This window comes from Triturus cristatus, chromosome 2_1, assembly GCF_964204655.1.
Source record: "Triturus cristatus chromosome 2_1, aTriCri1.1, whole genome shotgun sequence".
Taxonomy (NCBI): Eukaryota; Metazoa; Chordata; class Amphibia; order Caudata; family Salamandridae; genus Triturus; species Triturus cristatus.
This window is the reverse complement of record NC_140581.1, coordinates 584,304,673-584,331,500: the sequence shown is the minus strand read 5'-3', so window position 1 is coordinate 584,331,500 and position 26,828 is coordinate 584,304,673. Positions and strand designations below refer to the sequence as shown.

Here is a 26,828-nt window from a genome sequence, read left to right as displayed (position 1 = left end):
CACCAAAAAGTGTGATATAAGATGAACCGGGCGTGAAATATAATATGCAATACATTGTGCGCAATGACAGATTCGTTGGAGAGCGCGAGATAGCACAGGCACTAGCGCGTGCTATGCGATATGCGCCTTGGAGTGTAATATGCACAGGGCAGTGTTGTGTAACCTAACTAGTCTCTAAAGTTGTAATATAAAATATGTGCTGGGGAGTGTAACGTTGCATATGCACTGTGACAAAGATGTGGATCCCAGATTGTAATATGTATGGCATAGCACTGTGCGTTATAACATAGGCATCGAGGAAGGCACGTTAGATGGGGCAATATAACCCGTGCGAAGGCAAGTGTGGCATGACATATTCACGGGGTGGTGTTACAGTGCACATGGGCTAGAGAGTGTCATAGCATAAGCACTAGCTGGTGGAATACAACACAGGTGTGTGGCACTCGGCGGGCACTGGTGGGTGCAACACAGCATTGGGCTCAGCCAGGCGCACGCTGTGACTCTCAAGTGAGGTTTGTCTCCTTTCCAGAGAGTAAATTAAAAAGTATTACACATCCGGCGGTGGATGTGTGTTTTATTAACCGTGAGGGGGTTTCTTGCACAGTTTGGTCGAATTTTTGTTGAATCCCCTTTGAATGGCTTGGTGTGCGTGTGTAGTAAATGTGCCCGTCAATAGCAACCCATGTTTGTATAAATAAACGACAAGGGTGTCTACTTGGAGAGTACCCACCGGCGGGGGCACCGGGATTAGGCACGGTAGAGCGTCAGACACGTCAGAGCTTCACTAGCGGTGTAAATACATTCCACGTGGATTGATTGTATGCATAGTCGCCTTTTAATGAATATCACGCAAATCGTCATGGTGATAGGTACATACGGTTTGTCCAGCATGTCCTAGGTGTTTCTATAAATATATATATTTTTTAAAATAATAAAAAAACAAAGGCCGGCCCCGGGGGATGGGGACCCCGGGGCCATAAGTGGCCTGAGGAGGGGGGCAACGCAGCCCCCCTCCTAAAGAATAAAAAAAAAAAAGGCCATGACCCGGTGGTTGGGGTCCCCGGGGCCGATAAAGGCCTTGGGAGGGGGGCCACGCGGCCCCCTTCCAAATTTATTTTTTTCAACAAAAGAAATTAGGGTGCAGGCCCTGGGGGATGGGGTCCCCAAGGCCAATAAATTAGAAAAAGAAGGGGGGCCACACAGCCCTCCTTCTTTAAAATATTAAAATAAATAAAAGACCGGCATCGCGCCGGAGGCCACGCCCCCTTCTTGCAGCACTCTGCAAACGCGCCCCCTGGCCAGTTGTAAGTTGGGGAATTAATTCCCCTTCAATACTTAGGGTCCCTGAGGGCCAACTAGCCCAACAGGTATCTCCAGTATGCGCCACAGAGCTGCGTTGCAGACAGGTGTTTTGAGACCACGCCCCTTTTTACACCTCTATGCAACGCAGCTCTGTGGCGCTTACTGGAGGTACCTAGTGGGCTAGTTTGACCCTAGGGACCCTTAGGATTCAAGGGGACTTAATCTCTCAACTTAGAACGGCCACAGGGTGCGTTTACACATTGGTGAAGAGAGGGGACGGGGCCTGAGGTGACGTGTGCAAACACGCCCTGTGGCGCGTTTTAAGTTGGGGAAATAATTCCCTTTCAATCCTGAGGGCCCCTGAGGGCTAACTAGCCCACCAGGTGCTTCCAGTAAGCGCCACTGCGCTGCGTTGCAGAGAGGTGGTCCAGGCCGTGCCACTTTTTACACCTCTCTGCAACGCAGCTCTGTGACGCTTACTGGAGGTACCTAGTGGGCTAGTTGGACCCTAGGGACCCTCAGGATTCAAATGAACTTAATCTCCCAACTAAAAACGGCCACAGGGCGTGTTTACACAGTGGTGAAGGGAGGGGACGGGGCCTGAGTTAACGTGTGCAAACATGCCCTGTGGCGCGTTTTAAGTTGGGGAAATAATTCCCCTTCAATCCTGAGGGACCCTGGGGGCCAACTAGCCCACCAGGTGCCACTGCGCTGCGTTGCAGAGAGGTGGTCTAGGCCGTGCCCCTTTTTATATCTCTCTGCAACGCAGCTCTGTGGCACTTACTGAAGGTACCTAGTGTTCTAGTTGGACTCTAGGGTCCCTCAGGATTCAAGGGGACTTAATCTCCCAATTTAAAACGGCCACAGGGCGTGTTTACACAGTGGGGAAGGGAGGGGACGGGGCCTGAGGTGACGTGTGCAAACACGCCCTGTGGCGCGTTTTAAGAGGTAGTTTTAATCCCCTGCCCTATTATATACTAGGGGCTTACAGAGGAGGTCATGCCAATCACAGGGGGACCCCAACGCATAGTGTTCCATAGTGTATGTAGGTGTTTTCACTGTATTCTGAGTGTCTTTTAACATAGCACTGGCTTTAGGACTGGTTAGTCAGACTCAGTTACCACCAGTATCCGTCTGAAAAAGTTGAGTGTACAGGATGATTTTGCAACAAGGCTTCTTTCTGCTCTTCTGTTTGTTCTTTCTGCACGTTATCCTTCTTTCTGCACTTTTCTTCGTCTTTGAGGACTTCTGTTGCTTCTTTCTGCATTTCTTTTTATTCTTTCTGTGCATTTTTTCTTCTTTCTTCACGTGTCCTATCTCTGTAGGCATAGTTAGAAATTAGCATTTAAAAAACGTTTGAAATTCACTGAAAAAACCATAGGTTTCAGGCACGTTATAGTTAGGAATTAGCATTTAAAAAACCTTAGAAATTCACTGAAAAAACCATAGGTTTCAGGGGCGTTATAGTTAGCTTGACTTTTCACTCGTACAAAACCATTGAAATTCCCCCGTTATAGTTAGTTCAGCTAACTATAACTCACGCGCCCGCAATGCACTGCTGATGACGTCCCATATTACATCACTCATGACATGGTCAGGGACATCACTCATGACCATAGGTTTCAGGCCTGATATAGTTAGGAATTAGCATTTAAAAAACCTTTGAAATTCACTGAAAAAACCATAGGTTTCAGGCCTGATATAGTTAGGAATTAGCATTTAAAAAACATTTGAAATTCATTGAAAAAACCATAGGTTTCAGGCCTGATATAGTTAGGAATTAGCATTTAAAACAATAGGTTTTAGGGGTGTTATAGCTAGCTGGACATTTCACTCGAACAAAACCATTGAAATTCCTCCGATATAGTTAGTTGTACTAACTACATCTCGCGCGCCCGCAATCCACTGCTGATGATGTCACATATTACATCATTCATGACATGGTTAGTGACATCACTGATGACATCTCAAATGACATCACTGATGGCGCGTTTGCAGAGTGGTGTAAGGAGGGCGCGTGGCCTCCGGCCCGATCTCAGTCTTTCTTTTTTTTTCTTCTTTTTTTTTAGAAGGGGGGCTGTGTAGCCCCCCTTCTTTTTCCCATTTTTTTGGCCCTGGGGACCCCATCACCCAGGGCCTGCCCCCAATTTTTGTTTAAAAAAAAATAAAAAAAAAAAAAAAATCGGTAAGGGGGCCGCGTAGCCCCCCTCCCGAGGCCATAATTTGCCCCAGGGACCCCATCCCCCAGGGCATGGCCCTTTTTTAAAAATGTTTTTTTATTTTTTATGGAGGGGGGCTGCATCCTCTGGCCACTTTAAGGCCCCGGGGACCCCATCCCACGGGGCCGACCATTGTTTTTTTAAATTTTAATCTGGGAGGGGGGCCGCGTGGCCCCCTCCTAGGCCACTTATGGCCCCAGGGGCCCCATCCCCTGGGGCCTGGCCTCTGTTGGGGGCTATGGGGGGGTCCCCAATCCCCCTACAGTCCCAGCCGGCTCCCCACGTCCTGCGGGAGCCGGCATTGCTTTTCCACATGGGGAGCAGCTAACATGCTGCTCCCCATGTGGAAAAGCAATCGGCTTTGCTTCATTGAAGCGAGAGCAGGTTTCCCTGCTCTCGCCTCAATGAAGCAAAGCAGTTTGCAATGACAGGGCGGGAGCCGCGAGGCTCCCGCCCTGTTATTGCAAATTACAGTGTCCCAGGGGTGGGCTCCCCGGAACACTGCAGGAGCCGGCCCTGGGGGGGGGGTGGCGGTCCCCAAGGCCTATTCAAGGCTCCAGGAGGGGGGCTGCGTGGCCCCCCTCCCACATTGACAAGTTACCCCGGGGGGGTGGCGGTCCCTGGGGCTGGGGGGGCCTGAGAGCCCCCATCCCAAATTACTTGAAACCCCGGGGGGTGGCAGTCACCGGGGCTGCAATCCCCCCACACATTTTCAAGAAGCCCCGGGGGTGGCGGTCCCCGGGGCTGCGGGGGGCCGTGAGCCCCCCCGCATACATTATTTTTGAGCCCCGGGGGGGTGGCGGTCCCCGGGGCAGTGTGGGGGGGATTGGGACCCCCCCACACTTTTTTTAATTCTGCCCCCGGGATTTTGGTCGAAATTCGCGCTGGGTGCGTGAATCTCGCCGATTTTTTTTTTTTTATATAAAAAATTTTTGGGGCCCTGAGGGTCCTTGTGGAACCCCCTGAGCAGGCCTAGAGGGTCAGGGTGTTTCTACCCTGCACCCTTTTTGTGTTTTTCGCGTTTGTTTTACAGGTTTCTTGTGCCTCGGTTCTACCTAAGAACAAGATGGCTGCCAACACTTCCTGGTCTGGAGTGTTGACAGCCAATTAGAATACAGCTTGTGCACGGCAGGGTGCGCGCTGGGTGCGGGGAGGGTGTGCGGATCCTTCGAGGCCATAGATATATCTATGATTTAACTTTTTTCTCAGGAACTACTGAACGGATTTACACCATTTAAGCAAAAGGCATGAGTCTGAACTGAGGACTACCTCTTTGCCAAATTTGGTGTAATTCCGTTCAGCAGTTCGGGCTGTAGCTGCGTCAACAGGTCCTATGGGAAAATGCATGGGGAAAACACGTTTTGGGACCCCCCTTTTTTCTCGGCCCCCGCTTGATAAATCACCGTGAAATTTTCAGGATAGGAGCGGACCGGAGCTGGCCAAAAGTTTGGAAAATCTTGCGATGATTCGTCAATTGGCGCCAACGTTATTCCAAATAGAATGTTGCGGATTTCCTATAGAAAATAGTTCCTAACTATATCTACCTACTGGCAACCGCCAGTAGGTAACATATATATATATATATATATATATATATATATATATATATATGTATATGTTATAGGATGCTGTCAGCATGAAAGTGAATAATATTAGGTAGTGTGGTAGGGTGTTGGATGGCTCACGAAAAAGTCTTATTTTTGGCTGTTGTCTAAAAAAAAAGAAATGTAATACAGACATTGATATGCCTTTGAATCTGTCGAGTAAACCACACCTGCTGTAGCTCATTTGTAGCATGGTCCTTAAAGAATGTGCTGTGAACTTGTGACCTACTGGTTCCACTGGATTGTTAGGTTCACTGAGCTGAGAGTGTATTGGGGGGAAGGGTGTTAAAGAGATAGAACCTTTTTTTTAAAGTTGAGGAGTGATGACACAATTTAAGTAATGCAAACATAAGGAGATGATGGATGGAGCGCTGAAACTTTTCAGACACTCACACCCAGTCACAGATCTGGGTTGAATCCATCATCGTTCTTTAGCTCAGTTTGCCACCCCAGTTCAGACCCAGCTATATACAAATCAGTCTTGACCCTGTGCCCCATGGGAACAGTCCAGACCAAACTGCCAAGCCAGGTCTTCCCTGGACCGGAAACAAGCATCCTGGGACCAGTTTCGGGGTAACACCCTTCATCAGCCAGGCTAGCTTGAATCCAGTGGCAAAGTGAGCAAGGGACCCACATCTGGGCGTACCCTGCCAACTTCCAGGGAGAAGCTGAGGTGGATTCACTTTTTTTTGGGAAAGTTTTATAACGATTTGTCAAACGTCTCCAAAGTAATTACGAATCCTAATTTTTTTTATCTTACTGTGGTAACTAGGTCCTAACTATGACTACACAGTGATGTGAGCAGTGGCCCTGACGCAAGAGAAATGAATAGTATATTAGAATCACAATTTTTGTATGTGTATTTACTCAGAACCTGAATAAATGGGCTACATTTGTGAAGTGAGGTAAAATTACATTGAAAAGGCCACATGATAATTAGCAGAGTTGTTTTCCTGTGGAAAATCATTATGACTCGCAGTCTTTGAGACAGCAAACAGTGATTTTTCGTCTCAGTTTTACTGCACTGTGGTAATTACATAAAATGTGACCTTTGCACTCTAATAAATGTGTGAAGGAAACTTGCTCCGGTCCCATAGAAAAGAACTGCGGCCCATTAAAACATGTTATTTGGAACATGTGTACTAATAAACACAGATTCACTGATTACAACAGTGCAAAGCTTTTATTACGAAAATAGAATGTAACTGTCTTGAGCTAAAACAGGCTGTTGCCTCACAGATTCAATTCTAAACCACTGTATAAAAAACAATCTTGGCCTTGCACACAAGACGAGTGTGGCGGTGTGGCATCATGCCCCCATGTCTCCGACCCTCTGGCACACCACCAAACCCACAATCAGACCGCCTGCCAGATTACGAGCTTAATCCTGGCAGGCGGTCCTGCGGCGGCAGTCTCACAGCAGTGCCTTTCAAAAGCTCATATCTGAGCCTTAGCTAGGCACTGCAGTGGGTGCACCACAGCACGTTCTTGCACAGCATGGACTGCGAAGTGCATGCCATGCAGGAACTGGGGGTGCATGCATACAGGGGGGCGCATCATGCATGCATTTCCTGGCCCTTGAGGCAAATGTTTCCTCACCGCCACACTTTTCATGGCGTGCTCACTATCATGAAAACTGTGGCGGTGAGGAAACTTGCAATAAGCATATTGCGGGCCTTAGACCGCTAAAGACCACCAGGTATCGCGGGTCCCTGGCAATAGCAGCAGTCCCATGGCAATCTGACTGCCCAACTCGTAATACGGCAGTTGGACTACCTGTGTGGCGGTAGCTGCACCGCCTCCGCAGGTTTGGCAGTCCTTCGGACCACCAAACTCGTAATCTGTCCCTTAGTTACTGTCCTTTTATCTCACTGTATGGATTATCTTCCTATGTTTTGTTATGGTTAAAAACCTTTATATATATATATAATGGTATACGTACGTTTAATTACAACATGTACACCATGAAACAAGCAAAGTATCGCTGCGGCCATGTACCTGCCAGGTACATGGCTGCAGCTAGGAGTTCAAGCTATCCTTTCTTGATAATAGCAACATGTGTAGGGTACATTTCAGTTGGATCTGGAGTAATAATTTTGTGTTGGGGGATTTAATTTGTTGCTGCAGTGAGTTCTGGTAATACTTTTCCTTCACTTCCGTGATGTCACTGGTGATTTTTCATCACGTTAAAGGCCACAGTGTCACTTCTAGCGATGTAGTCAGGTAGAGGGTCATATGATGACAATTCCTTTGATGTTGTCATAGTCAAAGGGCATTTCTGGAGATGCCATTGAAAGCAGTGTCAAGATGTTTCTTTCTTTGATGTTGTCTTTGGTAAGGGGTACAAGATGTCACTTCTACTACCCCAGATATTTTGGTGAATTGACGGCCATGGCCTTGAGCCCAGTCCACACTCGATGCCAAGTGGGATCTGGAGTCAGTTATTTAAATAAATAGGCTCCAGCCCAGCCCACCAGCCTCACAGCACCTTCTCTCCTGTCCGGGCCAGTAGATGTTGGGCTATAGTCACTCTTAATTCGCAGACTATAGTGGATGCAGAGAGTGCACTGTCCATGGTGCAGGATGTTTTTGACCCCTGGATCATAGATAATTATCATTGGCTTCTCTCTCCATGGACTTGCCTCCCCCATCCTCTGGCACACTATTTGTTTTTTTTTGTTACTTCTGGTCCTGTCGGCCAGCAATAGGGTTGGGTGTGTGGCCCCGTGCCAGATCAGCTTGGAAGGAGAAAGGAACTGGTTAGGGTCCTCCTCATATGTCTGCTAGCTCCTGACACCAGATGGAGTTAACAAGTGACAGTCGCAGGTGCCTCTGAGTGTGAGCACTTGGAGAGCAGTGAGCACTTGAAGAGCAGTGAGTGTCAAGAGCAGTGAACCTCGGAACGAGGATGCTGCACAGTGCATCGAGGAGACCAGTCCAAGGTCCCTGCTTGCTGCAAGGAAGTGCCACTGTGCCAGGCCTGAGTATGAGAAGTCGCCGACAGTCCCAGGCTTGCCAGCTACCTCATGGAGTGAGGCTGGTGCTTAGGAAGAACAATTCACTATCCCTTACTCAGGGATATGTAAGGCATAGATAAGGAGGCAACATTAATTATATATTGTGTAGGGTTGTTTTCTCTTTTCTTTTTAAATACTTTGTGCGAGGTGCCGGCAGCTTTCTACCAGTATTGGGCGACATGTTTCCTTTCTAGACATACCTTTCTGCCCATCCCGTCCCCTTTATTTGTATTTTTTTTTCTTCATTATTTCAGTGAGGGCCAAGCAGCAGCACACTTCTACCGGGCTGCTTGAGTCTTTTGTGTGACAAAAATCGTATATAATACACCACAATGGCCCCTAATGCATCATAAAATAGGTGCACATGTTGGTGGTATAGCTTGGGAGGCTTTTTCATTATTAGAAAAAAACAATTCATGATGACAGTCTGTGCCTGAGCATGTGTGCATGTACATCATCACCCATTTGAGAATTCCTTTTTTTAAACTAAAATCCAACGAAAACAAGCATTGGCAAAGCCACTGCCTCCGTTTTTAAAGGAAGTCCTGTTGGCTTTGGCAGTATTTGTTTGTCTTTGAAAACCAATCAACTGTGAGATTGGTTCCTAACATACTGTCAGTTTAAATATAAAATAATGAACAGTAAAACACGCAGTCTATCAATAATTATGAATGTAATTCAGTAAGAGGAAGCTCTGCAGATATGTATGCAATATTTATATTTTTAAGAACTGACTGTTTTTTCTGTGAATCTTTTCCAGCCATTTACAAAATGAAATCCATCCACTTAAACTTATGTTTGTTTTTTATGTACATGAGTTTGATCCATCTTGGGAGTATGGGAATTAAAAGAATGCAGGTTACAGGTTAAAAGTCACTCATGAATATAGTGTGTGTGTGAGTGTGTACCCACTAGTTATAGATTTTTGGTAGAAAATGGTTATTCCTAATATTTGTAAAGCTAGGAGCTATGTCTTGTATGGACACTATCAATCCAAATATGAGGGGGGATAAGATGCAGCTCTGTGGCCAGGGCCGGGTTGATGTATGCTGAATAGTTGTACCTATTTATTTTTATTTGATTTCAATGTTACTGATTTTTATGAGTTCATTATTTTTCATTTTATTATATTGTGCCGTATACTGTAAAGGTTTTAATTAACCGTGTGTGTCTAAGAAAGCATTGCCATGAATATGATTCATATTTGAGTAGTTAGGAGAATGTATTTTCTCTGTCTTTAATTATGTAAACGGAGCAACATTAGTGTTGAATCAATAGGATCCATTGTTTTACTGGTTCGCAGTTTTGCATAACATGACAAGTGATTGACAGGAAATGATCTTTCGTTCTCTATTAGTTTATTCTTTTTTCTTTTCATTCAGTTAATATCGGCAATGAATCCGAACCAGAAGTTTTTGGGTGTTTAAAACAGAGCTTAATTGATTCAGTGATGGGGATAGTGAAGCAGATAATTGCCTTGATTCAGGCATGTGACACAAAAGAGAACCATGGAAACTACCTGCACACACAATGTGTTACTGAAACGTTGCTGAAAACAGTTCCGAAGCAATGGAATTACATGCGCAAGGAGAGGGAGGCAACCCAGTCTGGAGGAAGTAGGTGCCATTTATTTACTACCATGCACAAAAAGATATGGATATGCAATGTATGTAGAAAAATGGCCAGCAACCTCATACAGTTAATACGTTTACTAAAAAAGGTATTGTTGGTGCTGCTATATCTCATCACGTTCCTTCGTTAGTAGCACTGCTTATCTTTACCTAATTATGGCATAGCCTAGTCCTACGAATTATTCACATATCTAATATGCGATTTTATCTTCTTCTTGTAGCTTAGTGAAATAAAGGCACTACTTACTAGATCTTATGCTAACTCAATACCAGGTTCTTACTGTTATTGGGTTAATATTTTAGTCTCCTTTTTAGTTTTCATTTGTAACTTACCATCTTTTTGAAATAGCGGTTTGCACGTTTTTCCCTAATAGAAGAATATTGTCAAGTGGCCGATGGGGACATTGTCAACATCACTAAGTTACCATGAACCCTGCAGCCATTCTGCTACTTTTGCGCACGTTACTACATGGCTTTATTTTTGCAAGACTCTGTTTATGCCTTTCACATGAGAACTGTCTGCTGTGTCCGTTCTCTGCCTGTTCCTGTAGTTTAGTCTGAAAATTGCGAGCAAGATCGATAAACAATGGCCCTTGTTATTCTGTTCTGGTCAGGCCCTAGCACCTAGACAAAACATACTAGCGCAGCTGCTGCTGGAGGCTCGTACTTTGATATTCTGGGGATACATGTTTAGGTAACACACACTTGGAGAGGGACCTTTCCAGGGAGAAGAGCAACACGCAACTACGATGTAGAAATACCATCTATAGTCTAAGGTATGGGGTCTTCTCACAAAGCCCAGAGATCTTCTATCATATAATAATACTTCTTACCAGTGGGAGAGAGGTTAGGCGCTGTTGCCCTTTCAACATTGTCTTTATATGATGACATCTCCCTTTATGATGTATGGACTAGCTACAATGCTAACTATATTCGTGTTATGCAGTTTTCTGCTTGTTGTGCACGTATACTGCATGTTAGAGCACGTTAGATAAAATAAGCATTTTAAACTATATTAGAACATTGGACTGTTGGAAGCTCCATTGAAAACAATGGAGTGCTCCGGGCTTATAATGGTTGGTATAAGCCCGGAGCACCAACATTCCAATGTGTCTTTGTTCACAGCTCTGGCTGTGAACAAAGACTTCAGGGAGCCTGAGGGGATTTCAATCCCCTCGCGCTCCCTGAAGGCTTTGTTTTGTTAGAACATTCTGCCCTCTAGTGGCAGAACATTCCAATAGCCTTATAGCCCTTTGTAGCAGAGCTATACCAGCTTTTAAAGTCCCTCTGCTTTGTTAAAGTCCCTCGCCTTCGGCTCGGGCCTTTAACGCTGCAGCGGGCCTTTAACAGCCGGTATAGCCCGCTACAGCGGGCTATAAGGCTATATTAGAACATTGGAATGTTGGCAGCTCCATTGAAAACAATGGAGTGCTCCGGGCTTATAATGGCTGGTATAAGCCCGGAGCTCCAACATTCCAATGTTTCTTTGTTCACAGCTCTGGCTGTGAACAAAGGCTCCAGGGAGCCCGAGGGGATTTCAATCCCCTCACGCTCCATGAAGGCTTTATTTGTTAGAACATTCTGCCCTCTAGTGGCAGAATGTTCTAATAGCCTTATAGCCCTTCGTAGCAGGGCTATACCGGCAATTAAAGTCCCGCTGCTAGGTTAAAGTCCCTCGCCTCCGGCACGGGCCTTTAACGCTGCAGCGGGCCTTATTAGCAGGTATGGCTATACCAGCTACGGCGGGCTATAAGGCTATATTCGTGTCTTGGTCAGATCTTATTGTGGACGGATACAATAGTGTGAGCGAAAAGGTGTGTCTTGTTACCGCGATTCCTGAGAGATCCGGGAGTGTTGTGTTTTGGGGTGTCTAATCATTTGCTTCTCGTGAGTGTGTTAGAGAAAGAGAGAGACACTATAGCTAGTCGGTCCTGGGCTCGTGGGCACTAAGGTGGTAGAAAGGCACAGTCCCTATACACCGCGGTCCCATAATCCTGCACATAGTTCTGTATATGTGCAGAATCCCTGCAACATGGTGCCACCAACGTTTGGTCTTGTATTTACTTACGAGACCCCTGAGTAGTGCTTGTGCTTGTCCACAATACCCTCTAACTGGTTTCGGAGACGTCCGTGGTGCGAGGGATTAACCTCCTATATTAGAGTTTTATTGGTTTTTTCAAGCTTGAATTTTAAAAGGATTACTTTTATTTGTTCTTCACCCAGGGTTGCGCTACTCTTTTCCATGTTTAATTTCCAGTGTCTATAGTGGCACAACCAATTAACATTGCTGCGCCCAACTGCGCCGCAGTTACTGCTCATTTGACCCAACATGGAGACCCTGTTGTAGGAGCAGATTTTATATTTGTCATAGAGGCGAACACAGCTTTATGTTTCAAGGTTTTTACTCTTGGGTTAAGTTTCCAGCTGTTGATGGAAACAATAATTTCTTTCATGCATATGAAAGTGACGCGGTTCCACAAATTTACCGTCCATATCATTTACTTAAAGTTCCGTTGTCAGCTTGGGAGCATACCATATGGTTTAATGGCGCCCTTCCTCTCCCTGTTTCAGTGGTCCGTCTTGGCCCTTTATCGGTCGACGGGGCGACATGGCCCGGTTTGGCGGGATTTACACCTCATCCTAATTATCTTGCTGTTACGCATGCAGAGCTACTACTGTTACACAGATCTTTAATTCATATACCCAGAAGTGTCGTACAATATATGGCTCGTGCCGCTCAGCCACCATGGCATGGTGGTGGCGTGGTTATTAGTCCTATCATGAATAATTCAGTGATGGGAAGCGTCCTCAGCATATGGATGATTTACCTTTCTGAATGGCCGAAAGATTGAGCAACTTGAAGCTGTTTTTCAACATACTTCTCTTGTGGATAAATACAGGCTCCTCACAATGAGCTTACCGAAAGGCCTAATTCCCAATCTGGCTGATTGTACCAATTGGGGAAGGTGTTTGGTGTGGTTTATTCGCTGTGTTTTGGCACCCCCTTCATGACCGTTCTTCCGACGTTTGCGGTACAGAACACCCACAGCTCTGCGTTGATAAATAACATAGTCCGTAAACAGTATAAAACCACACTTGATATATCCAATGGTTTTTACAGTCACAGTCTGGCTCCGGATAGCCGTGACTTGACTGCATTTACCGCGGTCGGCAATCAGAAACGATTTACATGTTTACCTATGGTCTATAAGATTAGTCCTGGGGCTTTTGCTGTGCGTATTGTGTCTCTTTTGCACAACATAGACCCTGATGCTTTCCCATACGTCGATGACATATATTTAATGGATGACAAATTAATACCTTATCTGGTGCTTGTGGATCGCATCATGTTGTCTTTTATCGACTTGGGGTACAAATTTTATTTTTCTAAGTCTCATATCACCTGTTTGGCTGTACTCTTCTTGGGTTACGAACTCAGCTATGAAGGTAGAGAGTTTGCCCCCCGCTTTTTGGAGAAATTCTTAAAGAGCGCTCTCTTGCTCAAGGTAAACGCATTCTGATGGTCTCACCTGTGCCTGCTCTAGAAGCTGTCCCAATGGCAAGCGTTCCTAATTCTAAAGATTTACATCCACGTTGGATTCAGTGGGAGAGTTCATTGACATTGGCTGATGTCACTTTTATCTTCGACCCATCGTTACAGACACAGGAGTTTTTGCAATATTAACAAGTTCATCTCCCTCCGTCGTCTTTGCTTCTTCTTGATCGGTACAAATGTATCATTTATACAGACTGTTCTGCTCAACCGGCCGTTGGTTCTAAATATGCTTATTTGGCAGCCTGCGCTATTGTAGCAGGCGCTATGGTTGACGGTGATTTTAAGTCTTCCTTCGTGCACACACAGGCTCTTGGAGACTGTACAGCTCCATTAGCCAAGCTACTTGCTTTAGTGTTGGCTCTGGAATTTGCGGATCCTGATGTACCCACTCTTATAGTGTGCGATTTATTTTACTGTGTGCAATCCTTTAATGACAATTTGTTCTTTTGGTCTCAAAATTATTATTGAGATTCTAAAGGTAGCGCAATAAAGCATAAAACGCTTTGGGTTCAAGTGGCCGCTCTTAAAGAAGGTTTGCCACTCACGCATGTTATCCATACTCTTGGCCATCAGCGTGTGGGAGGACATGCTGTTGGTAATTCTTTGACTGATAATCAGCCAAATCTGCAGTAGCCACATGTTCAGTAGCAGCAGTAACTAGGTCCATGACTGAAATTGATAATGATATTCTTGCGGCTATAGCTGCAACGAAGGATGGGATGGAGTTTCCACAAGGTTTCCCTTCAAAGTATTCTTATCATTTTTCACCGGAGCAAGTCCCATTTGCAACTATACCGTCCATTGGGGATCAGCTGATTCCCAACGAGGAATTCAGACTGCCATTGATCATTGCCGCTCATGAAGGCATGGCATCTGCACATGCTGGAGTTTCTGCGACAGTGTCTCTCTTACAGCAGTGTTATTGGTGGTGTGGCTTGTATAGACAGACTCGTAATTATGTACTTTCTTGTGACATTTGTCAACAGATTAAGCCATCCACAGTTGCACATCCACCTCATACACAGTTTAACATTTTAAATCATCCTTTTGGTTGTTTTTACCTTGATCACTGCAGTCCTTTGACGTCAGACACAGCATATAAACATAGTTTGGTTGCAGTGGATTCATACACTAGACTCCTTTGGGTTTGGCCGCAACGTAGTGTTGATGCTCGAAATGTCAGAGATTTGCATGTCTTTGTCGGGACATTTGCCTGCGGCACCTTCCATTCAGACCAAAGTCCAGCGTGTGCCTCTAAGGCTTACAAGGACGCGATGAAGTTGCTGGTGCAATTTTCGTCTCCGTACTGGCCTGAAGGCAATTCAGTAGTGGAGCGAATGAACCGTGACTTAAAGCAATCTTTGACAGCTAGAGTCTTAGGTACTGGCAGGGGTTGGCTGACTCATTTGTATGGAGACCAACGGGCACTAAATCTCCCTAGAAGATCTCTGGGTGGGCGGACCCCATATGAAATTCTCTTTGGCATTAAAATGTTTGTGCCAGACCTTGATGGTCTAGGCGTTGCGGCGGCCGCCGCAACATTTGAAATAGATAACCATTATGCTATGTTACAGGATCTACAAAAGACTTGAGATGCCCTTGCAAAGGATCAGTTTCCCTCGTCCACAGAGGCAGCATTGCTGATTCCTGTTACTGACTGGATTCCTAAAGTTGGTGATTTGGTCCGAGAGAAGTTGGAGAACAAAAAAGAATTTGGTCCATCCTATTGTGCACCGGTCCCAGTTCTTGGACTGAAGGGTACTCGTACTGTGATTTTACCTCCACTGCCTGGTTGGAAGGAGAATCGGTTAATTTCCATTGAACATGTCAAGTTAAACCATGTGGCCAATACTGAATAGTATGCCTAGAAGCATTCCTCGGTGGGATTTTTCTCTACAACCGATGTCTTCCACAGTGAATCCTTCACAACAAGAACGCAAAGTGGAGACCTCCGTTGATTTGGTGCCTGTTTCATCATCAACTTAAACTGCTACTCTTCATGACTATGACTCTCTGCCAGTGGAGCATACTGTTGACGTTCCTGATACTGTACCCCACTCATCTTCTAATGCAGATCAGCCCCCATTGTTTCACCTGGGTGCTAGTGGTTATTATATGGACAGATAACTTTTCTTCAAATTCTTCATCTTCTTCATCAACTTCCACTGAGGCCGAGCCCCCAAGTGTTATTTTTCTTTTCTTTTCATGGTTTCGAAAGACTTCTCTGGTTCCTCCAAGGACATACATATGGATGGTGCTTACGATGGTGTTCCTCTTCATGTGGATTGGGTTTGTGACAGTTTTGTTCCTTTTAATCAATGACCATTATTTACCTGAATGCTCTGCTGTCCATTCGGTCGATGGAGTATTGGCCCCACACACTTCGTCTCACAAAATAAAAAGGAAACAACCCAACGTTAACATCTCAGCATTTCCAGTCGGTGATGGCATAGTTTGAGATAAGCTTCCATATGAAATTTACTGTCCGACCTAGACGATTCGAATGCCATACATCTTTCGTGTCTCGTTTGGTGCTGTCATCACACCAGGAATGCACTCCGATGACTGGGATGTTAATGCCGTAAATTCACTGTTTTCATATTTAAAATATTACACTGCTTTTAAAACTTAGGATTTGTATTTAAATTCTGCTAATTCTGCTTATTTATTCTGTTTTCAACATTATGGTCATCAGTTTCTACATAAATCCAACACCGTCAGAGCTCTGGTTAATTATACTCAATGGGAACATTGTCCGACACCAGTTCGCCGACATAGAAAAATAGGTTTGTCTATTTTTCTGGCTATAATCTCTCCGACCCAAAATCTTATTATTACAGCTTGAATGCACCAACACACACGAAATTCATGCTGACCCATACTAAATTGGTACATTCTTTGACTCTCATAATCGATTTATCCTTGAACGGTTACGATCATTGGAAGGACACTATTGATTTAAAGTCAATATGGGGTACCAAAGATTGGCAGGTGCAGGGAACTGAATCAGTACATAGTGCGTGTTTGATACCACCACAGCCGATGTTTCTGAATCAGGCTGTACAACAGACTATTTGTTTTGGTTTAGCTACTGCTAAAAATGTTAACTTTCCCCCATTTCCGTCGTTGGCAGACTATGACACCTGAACAGCAGTATACAAATTGTACTCTGGATGATTTAAATAATATGGTCCAAAATGGTACACTTAACTCGTCCACTAATAATCCCTTGGCTGGCGAATCTGGCCTCTCAATACCAATGCATTTCAGTTGCGCTTCTCAAATGCATCCCGTGGATTTTCACTCAATAGACCAGACCCTCGTTTCCAACAATCACATTCGGTTACTTCATATTCTGTGGGTAAATTGTGTTGACAATGGTTGGAACATTCTACATTGTCGTCAGTGAAACAACATCTCTCGCTTTATCAGGTGACATTGATCTAGCGGACTTCCTTTTGGCTCCCAAATCACCTCGCCCTAGAGGGTTTGCGTATGCTGCATTTAATGAATTTTGTAAACTATCCCAGATGGAGGCGGCTTTCCGCTTAAGACAAATTGATCAAGACAATTTGAGAAAAGTTTTAGATGTGGTCGATAACAGTATTAATACTTTGTCTTGACGTATTTACACCTTGGATAATATTGTTTCGTCTGTTATTGTCATTGTACAGAATGATGTATCTGTGTTGTATCATAGTCAAAATAAATTGCGCACTGTACTGTAATTTGATTGGACTTTGCAAACGTTAAAAAATGGAAAAGTCCCATGGGATTATTTGAATGCTACTGCCCTGTTTTTGACCTTCAATCTGACAGATAAACAAAAGCTTATGTCCATGAAAGATTCCACATACACTTTGTTAAATATTGACAAACTAGACCAGCTACCCTTCTTAATAGTGGAGACTGATTCTTCAGTATGGTTAATACACAGGGTTATCTCATTTCCCTATTTCAATTTACTGCGTGCATGGAGCATTATCCAACCGGTAGATTTGAGCCCCTTGGTAGTACTTTCCTGCACGAATTGTGGTTCTTACCATTCACATTTCACTGTCAACGTGATGAAAAGGAGGTTTTCGTAACCGGGGAGGACTGTGATTCTACGGTGGGACATGCTTTAGTATGCACACAAGTTAATCTTCACGGCGCTTGCAACGTTTCAGCACCAAATTTGGCCTGTTTTCTAAAAGGAACACTTGTCCCTTCAATTATTCCCACGCTAACTTTGCTTTCTAACGTAAGTTATCTTATCCCGAATAACCACTGCTGTGGCTTATGAGCTGGCATTCCGTATATAGTAACTGTTTCCCAACGTGTTACTTGTTGCAGCAATTTTTCTTTTTCCGCCCCCACACGGGAGTGTAGAAAGTTTACTGTGGCCTTCCACTCCCACTTTGAAAACGAACTTAAGCTAAGCAGACTCAAAGCGCTATTGTTTCAACAAGAAGTCCCTCTCACTTCTGCTCGAGAGAACTTCGAATTGCAGGTGGCTAGAACATCTAGTGAGATTCAGTCACTGCTAAATACGAATCTCCCACTACAATTTGGAGAACTAATTAATCAAATATTTAATGTGTCTGATACTGAAGACCTTTTTTTTAAACAAACTTTATTAGGTCACAGAACACAATGCAGTCAATCCCCGTCCCCCATAGTCCTCCCCCCAGCCAAATCAGGACATCTTGCAATAATCACCCCGGCACATAAGCTACCTCTGTACAGCATTCACCCCAATAATGTCCGTGCTACTAGGTAGTGCATCCACAGGAGTAATCCACCATGAGTGTGCGAGACAGCTAAAACACCCCCACCCCATCTCCCAACATCCCCCCCAACGAGCCCCTCCTCCCTACCCACCCACCCAAGCCTGTCGCCCGTACCTATCAGAAGTACATGTACATCAAAACCTCAGCCACCACCCGTCGAGTCCGCCTCCCAGCAATCCCAACAGACAGTACCGCAAGAGCAGAGGGGGGAAGCCCTGTATAGTGCACTCAAGGAACCGGGGTCCCGTCATCCCCCACCGGATCACCCCCATCCCCCATTACCGAACCTTTGAACAAGTCCAGGAGAGCCATCCATGCCCGGGCCCCTTCGTGCGATCTTTCATTGTCACTGCGTCGAGCCAAGCACAATCTATAAGTCCCCTCACTTCCCGCCCATTTCTCCATTTCCCTAGCCCACCGTAAGAAATTAGGGCCCTGCCGCGCCTTCCAATGAGAAGTAATCTCCCGCTTGGCCAGGACCAGCCCTAGATCAATAAACCTACTGGTGATCTTAGTCTTTGCTGTGTGCGGAAAGCCATGTAGCAAGCAGACCCCCGGGCCTACCTCCAAGTCCCTCTCTGTCACCGTCAGGAGTAGCGTCGCCACTTCCTCCCAAAACCCTGTCACCTGCGGACAGTCCCAGAGCATGTGTAGAAAAGTCGCTCCACTATAACCACATCGGGGGCAAGCATCTGGCCCACCAAAGTACTCAGCTATCTTGTGAGGGGTAAGGTATGCCCTATGAAAGATATAAAACTGTATAAGCTGGAAGCGTGCATTTCGTGTACACTTCCAAGGACGCTCCATGATTTCCTCCCAGTTTTTGTCCGTAAGAGGCGCTCCCAGATCCGCCTCCCACTTGACGCGCAGGGCAGCCAGGGGTCGCCGCATATCACCAGTAATCCGCCTATAAAGGCAAGTCACCGCCTTATAGACACCCGCTCCCATCACTACATACTGACAGGCAAGAGATGTGTCCGGCTCCATCATCCCCTTCCGCCAGTGCTTTCTGACGGCCGCAGTCAAGGCTGCATGGAATAGGAAGTCCCCCCGCGGGAGATCATGCCGCTCCCTAAGGTCGTCAAAAGGTAGCAGGTTACCATCCTCATACAAGTCTCCCAATGTCATAACTCCCGCCTCCTCCCAGGCCAATAACCGGTTCCAGTCTCCCCCGTGGGGTAGCGCCTCACACATTCGCAACGGGATCTCGGGTGCATAGGGAATAATCACACGCGCCCTCCTAGCCAACCGCGCCCAGCATTGTCGAACCACCCTCAAGTCCGGAGGAAGTGAGGCATTCCTCATCGGCACCCGGAGCAGCACGCACGATAATTGGGACCAGCTCGGATCCGCCCCTCCCTGTTCTTCCGGACGCCTGATGTGCCCCGCCACCCACTTCATGAACCACTGGAGCTGCGCAGCATGGTAATAGGACTCCAGGTCCGGCAACGCAAGGCCTCCCTCACTCCTAGGACGCTGTAGAGTAAGCAGCGCTACCCTCCGTCTCCCCGCACCCCAGATGAACCCCGTAATCAACGAGGTCAGCTGAGCAAATAGCTTTCCCGGAATCCAGATTGGAAGAGTCCCAAAGTAATAAAGAAATCTGGGCAAAATCACCATTTTCACTAAGGCGACCCTGCCGGCCACCGACAATGGGAGAGTGCCCCAAAACTCAAAGCAGGTTTTCGCCCCTCTTATCGCTCGCCCCACGTTACCCTCTAACAAATCAGCGGGATCATGATAGATCCTGGTTCCCAAGTAAGGCAAACACCGATTCCCATGGGACATCCCCCTGGCGTAGCAACCCCTCTGGGCCCGTGGGAAATAGGCAAGACTTGGTCCAATTCACCCGGAGTCCCGCCACCCTCCCCAGCGTCTCCAGCAAACCCTGCGCCCCTTGTAAGGCCTCCCCAGCATTCGGCAAGAAGAGCAGTAGGTCATCCGCATATAATGCTATGTGCTGCTCTCGTCCCTCGACCAGTAGCCCTGGAAAATACCGCCCCAGCCTAGCATGAGCGGCCATGGGCTCCATTGCCAGTGCAAATAATAAGGGGGACAGCGGGCACCCCTGTCTCGTTCCCCGACCGACCGCGCATGCACTAGATATCAAGCCCCCCGTCCGCACCCTAGCAGTGGAAGCACTATAAAGAAGCGCCGTCCATTGAACAAAACGTTCCCCCATCCCAAAAGCCCTCAAGCCATCAAAGAGGTAAGGCTGATACTGAAGACCTTGCACATTTTTTCAACTTGTGGGATCTGGCCTTGTGTCATCTTTTCAGATGATTTTTGGAGTCATACCGGCTTTTATTCATTCTATTTTTTCCAGCGCCTTCGGAGGGTTTCATTTGATCCTCTTGCTGGCGTGCGGCGTGCTGGTACTTCTGCTCCTGTTACGCTACGGCTGCCCATCCCCGGCTAGTTGCGGCTGTACCGTGAATGAATGCAGCAACTTTTTGAATGCTTGCCATTGGCAATGCTTGGTGTGAGTTATGGACTTACCTTTCGTTTCACCTACTTCACTTGCGTGCAACTTGTGTTCTATTGCTGACGGTGCCCTTTCTATTGGGCCTTGGATGTCTGCCTCTCCAATACATCACGCGCTAACCTGGATTATGATCGGTTGGTGGGTCCATTACTGGCCCATGACCTGGCCTGTTCTGATGACGGCTGTTTGATGCGTGCGGCTGCACTTGGAGTATTGGCATGCTGGGGTACCTGTGAGGCTGCTCGGTGCCTCTTGCAACGGAGTTTCATCGAATATCACATAAATTGCCCGGATATGCTCCTAGAGGCATTGGATTATGAAGAGCACGTATGTTCATTCTAACTGCTCAACTGGATGACGTCCCTCTTTGCTATGAACGATAGGGATGACCTTTTGGAACAGTTTGCATTCCACGGTGCACATATTCTGGGGAATTTCCAAGACTCGCCTTAAAAGACATTTTTTTAAATAAACATTTTAAACAAAAAAAAAAAAATGAATGCATTTTTTGATTATTATGATTCAGCCTTTTTACAGGTGTTTTTGGCTCTGCTTATCGTTGCATTCTGTTTTGCTACATGCTACAACCTGGCCAAGGGGAGGGTGTCACGGGGCTGATGGGGACATTGTCGACATCACTAAGTTAGCATGAGCCCTGCAGCCATGCTGCTGCTTTTGCGCACGTTACTACATGGCTTTATTTTTGCAAGACTCTGTTTATGCATTTCACATGAGAACTGTCTGCTGTGGTCGTTCTCTCCCTGTTCCTGGAGTTTAATCTGAACATTGCGAGCAAGGTCGATAAACAATGTCCTTGTTATTCTGTTCTGGTCAGGCCCTCGCACCTAGACAAAACAAACTAACGCAGCTGCTGCTGGAGGCTCGTACTTTGATATTATGGGAATACATGTTTAGGTAACACACACTTGGAGAGGGACTTTTCCAGGCAGAAGAGAAACACGCAACTACGATGTAGAAATACCATCTATAGTCTAAGGTATGGGGTCTGCTGACAAAGCACAGAGATCTTCTATCATATAATAATACTTCTTCTTACCAAGGGGAGGGAGGTTAGGCACTATATTCCTTTCTCCATTGTCTTAATATGATGATATCTCTCATTATGATGTATGGACTAGCTGCAATGCTAACTATATTTGTGTTATGCATATTTCTGCTAGTTGTGGCACTTATACTGCATGTTAGAGCACGTTAGTTAAAATAATCCTTTTAAATTATATTTGTGTCTCGGTCAGAACTTATTGTGGACGGGTACGAGAGTGTGAGCGAAAAGGTGTGTCTTGTTACCGCGATTCCTGAGAGATCCGGGAGTGTTGTTTTCTGGGCTGTCTAATCATTTGCTTCTCTGTGAGTGTGTAGGAGAGTGAGTGAGACAATATAGCTAGTCGGCCCTGGGCTCGTGGGCACTAAGGTGGTAGGAAGGCACAGTCCTTCCTACCACCTACCACTGAGGTCCCATAATCCTGTTCATAGTTATGTTTATGTGCAGAATCCCTGACCCAATGTGTCATGCACGCATTTATTTTTAGTAGACATCGTTGTTCTATATTCTGCCCCATTAGTTCCAGGAACTAACATATCAGAACAAGATATCCTTGTTATTAAGTGATCATGGGAGATGACTTTAGCCTTTCAAACAAAGTAACCTTGTTAATCTGAGTCTCTAGCAGAATGTTATAAGACTGGTGTTTTATTATTTAAACCATGCCTGTTTTGAAGTTATTGAAAGGCACTTCACACCAGAGTTATCACACATGCTGAGCTTGAGTGAGATTCAGCCCCGCAGGCCCGAACATTAATCCTAAGAAAGTAGATAACTGCTCAAGCAGAGATGTGTGGAGTCCTGCATTTGTTAATGGGTTAATGGCCTGAGGCCAGATTCCTGAGATATCATACCAAGGTATGGTTTTAGATCATTTCAACTAGATGTGACAGAAAGATACTTTCAATATGCTTTTGTTTGAGTAGAAGTATTATTGATAGATAGGAGTAACATTAGGAACAAATAACATGGTTGAATTGTTTGTGTTTTTCACCATTTCAGTAATGCTTATAGCAATGATGTGTTTCATCTGTTTGATAACTGCAGTTCACACTTTATTTACAAGGATTAGACCAATTCAATAAACCTTTGAAAAGGCATTGTTGTTCCTTTTCTTGTAAAACCTTGGGCACGCAAAGGTGACAAACGGAAGTGTTAGATCTGTTTCCACAAATTCCTTGGGAATCACAGTGGTCAAGTTCTAGATTACCAACAACATCCTTTGCCACGTTGCTTAGAACAGCCACCGCAAACTCCAGATCAGCGGGTACGTCGTCAGGCGAACCTCCAAGCTCGGTCCGCTAAATATGAACAGCACTCCTCTCAAAACAAAAGGACACGACGCTGTGTCTTTGACAAATCCAGCCAGGGTTTATTCAGTGGCTCTGTTGGACGCGTTTCGCCTGAACCAGCAGGCTTGTTCACCAACAAAGTTTTGCCAAACACTTTCCACCATTTATGCTGTGCACGTGATGCGATCATGTGAGGACTACAAGTTAAATGTACAAGAAAAAAGACTTGTAGTTTTTTCCGTTACGATTGATAAATCGAAAACAGGATGCATACAACTTTAAGTAAAGTATAATACATTCAAATATGACCCACATTAATAGATCTCTATTTACAATTATATTATAACATTTTTTATAAAACACGGTCCATTTTCTAAAAAGCGCCATGTATCCAATGGCAATTACAAAAAGCCCATTCACCCGTGTGGGTTTGACATATTATTTTGACACTTTCCTCTAATTCAGCCCCAGTGGGCATACCTGATTTTTCTGGCTCATCTGGTTACTAGATGCCTCACATGAATCAAAATTAAAGTGATATGAATCAGCTAATTAATTCCTACTTAACAAAACTAATACTCCATACATTTATAATTAATACTCTATAATGTTCAAAAATGAATAAAAACGGAAAATCCAGAAAGGGTATTTAAAGCTCTGCAAAGGCCCTATAAGTGTGTATACAAATCTTCTTCAATGTTGAGGCCCATTGGTGCTTTACTATTTAGTTCCACGATGTAACGTGATTCTAGTTTTCTTAAAGCTTTCTGTCTATCACCACCTCTCACATTGGGTGGAATCGCATCAATGACAAAGTACGATAAGCCTGTCACATTACTGTCATGGCAAACCGCGAAGTGGCGTGCTACCGGGTATGTTTTATCTACGTTGAATTAGAGGAAAGTGTCAAAATAATATGTCAAACCCACACGGGTGAATGGGCTTTTTGTAATTGCCATTGGATACATGGCGCTTTTTAGAAAATGGACCGTGTTTTATAAAAAATGTTATAATATAATTGTAAATAGAGATCTATTAATGTGGGTCATATTTGAATGTATTATACTTTACTTAAAGTTGTATGCATCCTGTTTTTGATTTATCAATCGTAACGGAAAAAACTACAAGTCTTTTTTCTTGTACATTTAACTTGTAGTCCTCACATGATCGCATCACGTGCACAGCATAAATGGTGGAAAGTGTTTGGCAAAACTTTGTTGGTGAACAAGCCTGCTGGTTCAGGCGAAACGCGTCCGACAGAGCCACTGAATAAACCCTGGCTGGATTTGTCAAAGACACAGCGTCGTGTCCTTTTGTTTTGAGAGGAGTGCTGTTCACATTACCAACAACATCTATAACTTTGGAAAGTTAGGAGTTTGGATGTGATACTTTGAGCTAGCCGAACCAACATTTACTGATGCTATGAGTAGACTCAGTCTCTATATTGTGAAGTTTTGCAGACCTAATTAATTGACAGTCCTACTAGATTCGTAGGAACCATGTAAAATTACTAACTTTTATGTCTTGCAAACTGAGTCATCAAACTAGGGGCCAGGAGGCCTCTTCATAGGGGCATTTTGGAGTATGTAAATCAGTACTCATGTAGTACTTTTCTTTTTTTTAATACTCAAATTTTATTGGTTTAAAAGAAAAAAACAAGGCAGAGACACAGCAGTACAAAGACTGAGTGCGGATGATTAACCCAGACCACTTGAGGGTGCCATGCAACCCACCCACAACAATAGTTTAATACTAGTATGCGGTTGTGCTAAGGGCTCAAGATGGCTTAACCTCCCCCCACCCCACCCCTCCCCTCAGCCCAACTGACCCAGCCACTTGCCCCACACTCTTTTATGCCTGCTGCTCCTGCGAGGCCTTGCACCAGTCCACTCCCTTTCTCCATTGGGTAATCATGGGGGGGACAGTTCTCTTCCACTTGGCAGTAATGTCTCTCTTGGCCACCACCCCCGCTGTTCCTAGGAATGCTCTATCCACCCTTGATCCACCAATCCCCTCCAGGATCCCCAGGAGTACCACTCGGGGGGTACAGGGAACCTCCCATCCCATTCTCTCACTCCCCGACAATGCCCACCCAATATCTTGAAATGGGGGGACAAGACCAGGTCATATGATAAAAGTCTGCAGGTTCCTCTGCATATCTTGGGCATTTTGTGGCAGGCAGACATCCTGCTCGCTGCAGCCTGACAGGGTCAGGTATGCACAATGGTGGTCATAGAGTTGGATTAGCCTCAATCTGGCTGATAATGTGATCACTCGGGGGGCCATAAGGGCATCCCTCCAGTATTCATCTTCCAGAGGGCCCAGCCAGCCCTCCCATCGGGACCTCAAGTGGGCCAGGGTGGTAGGAGAGTTATTGATGAGAGATCTGTATACCTGAGAGACCCCTCCTTGACCCAATTCCCCTATAAATATTTTTGCTTCACGGAGGCTGAATTCGGGGAGCGTGGTGTTGCTGGGTATGTGTGCTGCAAGCGCATGCCGAAGCTGCAGATACTTGTGCAACTGGGTGGTGTTGAGTGAATAGGTGTGATGTAGGTCTTGGAATGTGACTCTCTTTCCAGACATTTGAGTGATGCCTATAAGATCTAATTTCTGGAAACCTTCTAGCGTGCCACTTCGCCCACCCATGTCCCCTGCCATAGGGGGTTTGCAGCGTAATTTTGTGTTCCCACTGGGTGTGGTGTAGTGCGGAGTGCCATGCTAAGAAGGCAGATCTGGTGACTTTTGGCATGTATTGAGGGATTGGTGAACCGTGAAGCGTAGCTTGGATCTGGGAGAGTCCCAAATTTCAAGTTCCAACTGGTATGCTGCGTCCGCCTAGCTCCCTAACATCCACTCGTTGATCACCATTAGGCATGTGGCCATATAGTAAAGATATAAGTTTAACATTCCCATGCCCCCATCGTATGGAGCCAGTTGGCAGTGGGTCAGTGACATGTGGGACTCGAATTCCCCCATGGGAACGAGGTTGAGGCTCTGTCAGAACCATTGCCGTGGGAGGTGTAGAGGTATGTTTTGTATTATGTAGAGGAAGCGGGGGAGGATCATCATCATCTTCGACAGAGCGATCCTCCCCATCGGATTTAGGGAAAGAGTGTGCCAGTTTCGCAGGTCCTCTCTAGTCCTCTTGATCAGTGGGCCTAGGTTCAAGGTCCACGTAAGTTCTGTATGCAATGCTACCCAGATCCCCGGGTATTTGAACTCAAACACTGGATTGGGTTATTCATTTGCCAGTCCATGCACTCACGCAGGGTCTGCCATGTAGAGGAGTACATTGTCCGCATACATGGCAATACGGTCTTCGTGGGATGTGGTCCACTGCCATCCTTGGACTTGGGCGTCGCTTCTAACGAGACAGGCCAGGGGTTCATTGGCAAAGGTAAAGAGTAGGGGGGACAGTGGACAGCCCTGCCTCATGCCTCGGCCTATGCGGAATTTCTCCGACGGCACCCCGTTAGTCACGACCCGGGCCGAAGGGTTGGAATATAGCACTTTCACTAATCCTCTAAAGTAAGGGTCGAAGCCTGTACGGGTCAGTACAGCCTCCAGGTAACCCCAGTCCACCGTGTCCAAGGCCTTTTCAAAGTCTATTAGTAAGAGAGCCAGATATGGCGAAAGGCGATGACGGTGAGCTAGGGCCACCGGCAGGCGCCTCAGACAGTGTCTCGGACCTCTGCATAGCATGAAGCCACACTGGTCGGGGTGCACTAGAGTCGAGATGACCCTCTTGAGTCGAGTAGCAAGTATAGAGGCAAATAATTTAACTTCAGTGTTAATGAGTGAAATTGGGCGGTAGGCCGAGCATTTAATGGGGGGAGGGTCTGTTTTGGAGATGACCACGATCGTAGCGGTATCTATGTCTCGTG

General features: G+C 45.7%; 1 protein-coding gene across 3 annotated transcripts in view; it reads left to right on the top strand.

Moving 5' to 3' along the window:
* The window catches only part of KIAA0825 (KIAA0825 ortholog), a 2,097,552-nt gene that overhangs the window by 1,219,195 nt on the left and 851,529 nt on the right, over positions 1-26,828 (top strand). For all 3 annotated transcript variants that reach the window (XM_085632475.1, XM_085632476.1, XM_085632477.1), the window contains exon 16: positions 9,525-9,758. In XM_085632475.1, the coding sequence (XP_085488601.1) occupies positions 9,525-9,758 (234 nt within the window). The remainder of the gene's footprint in view (positions 1-9,524; positions 9,759-26,828) is intronic.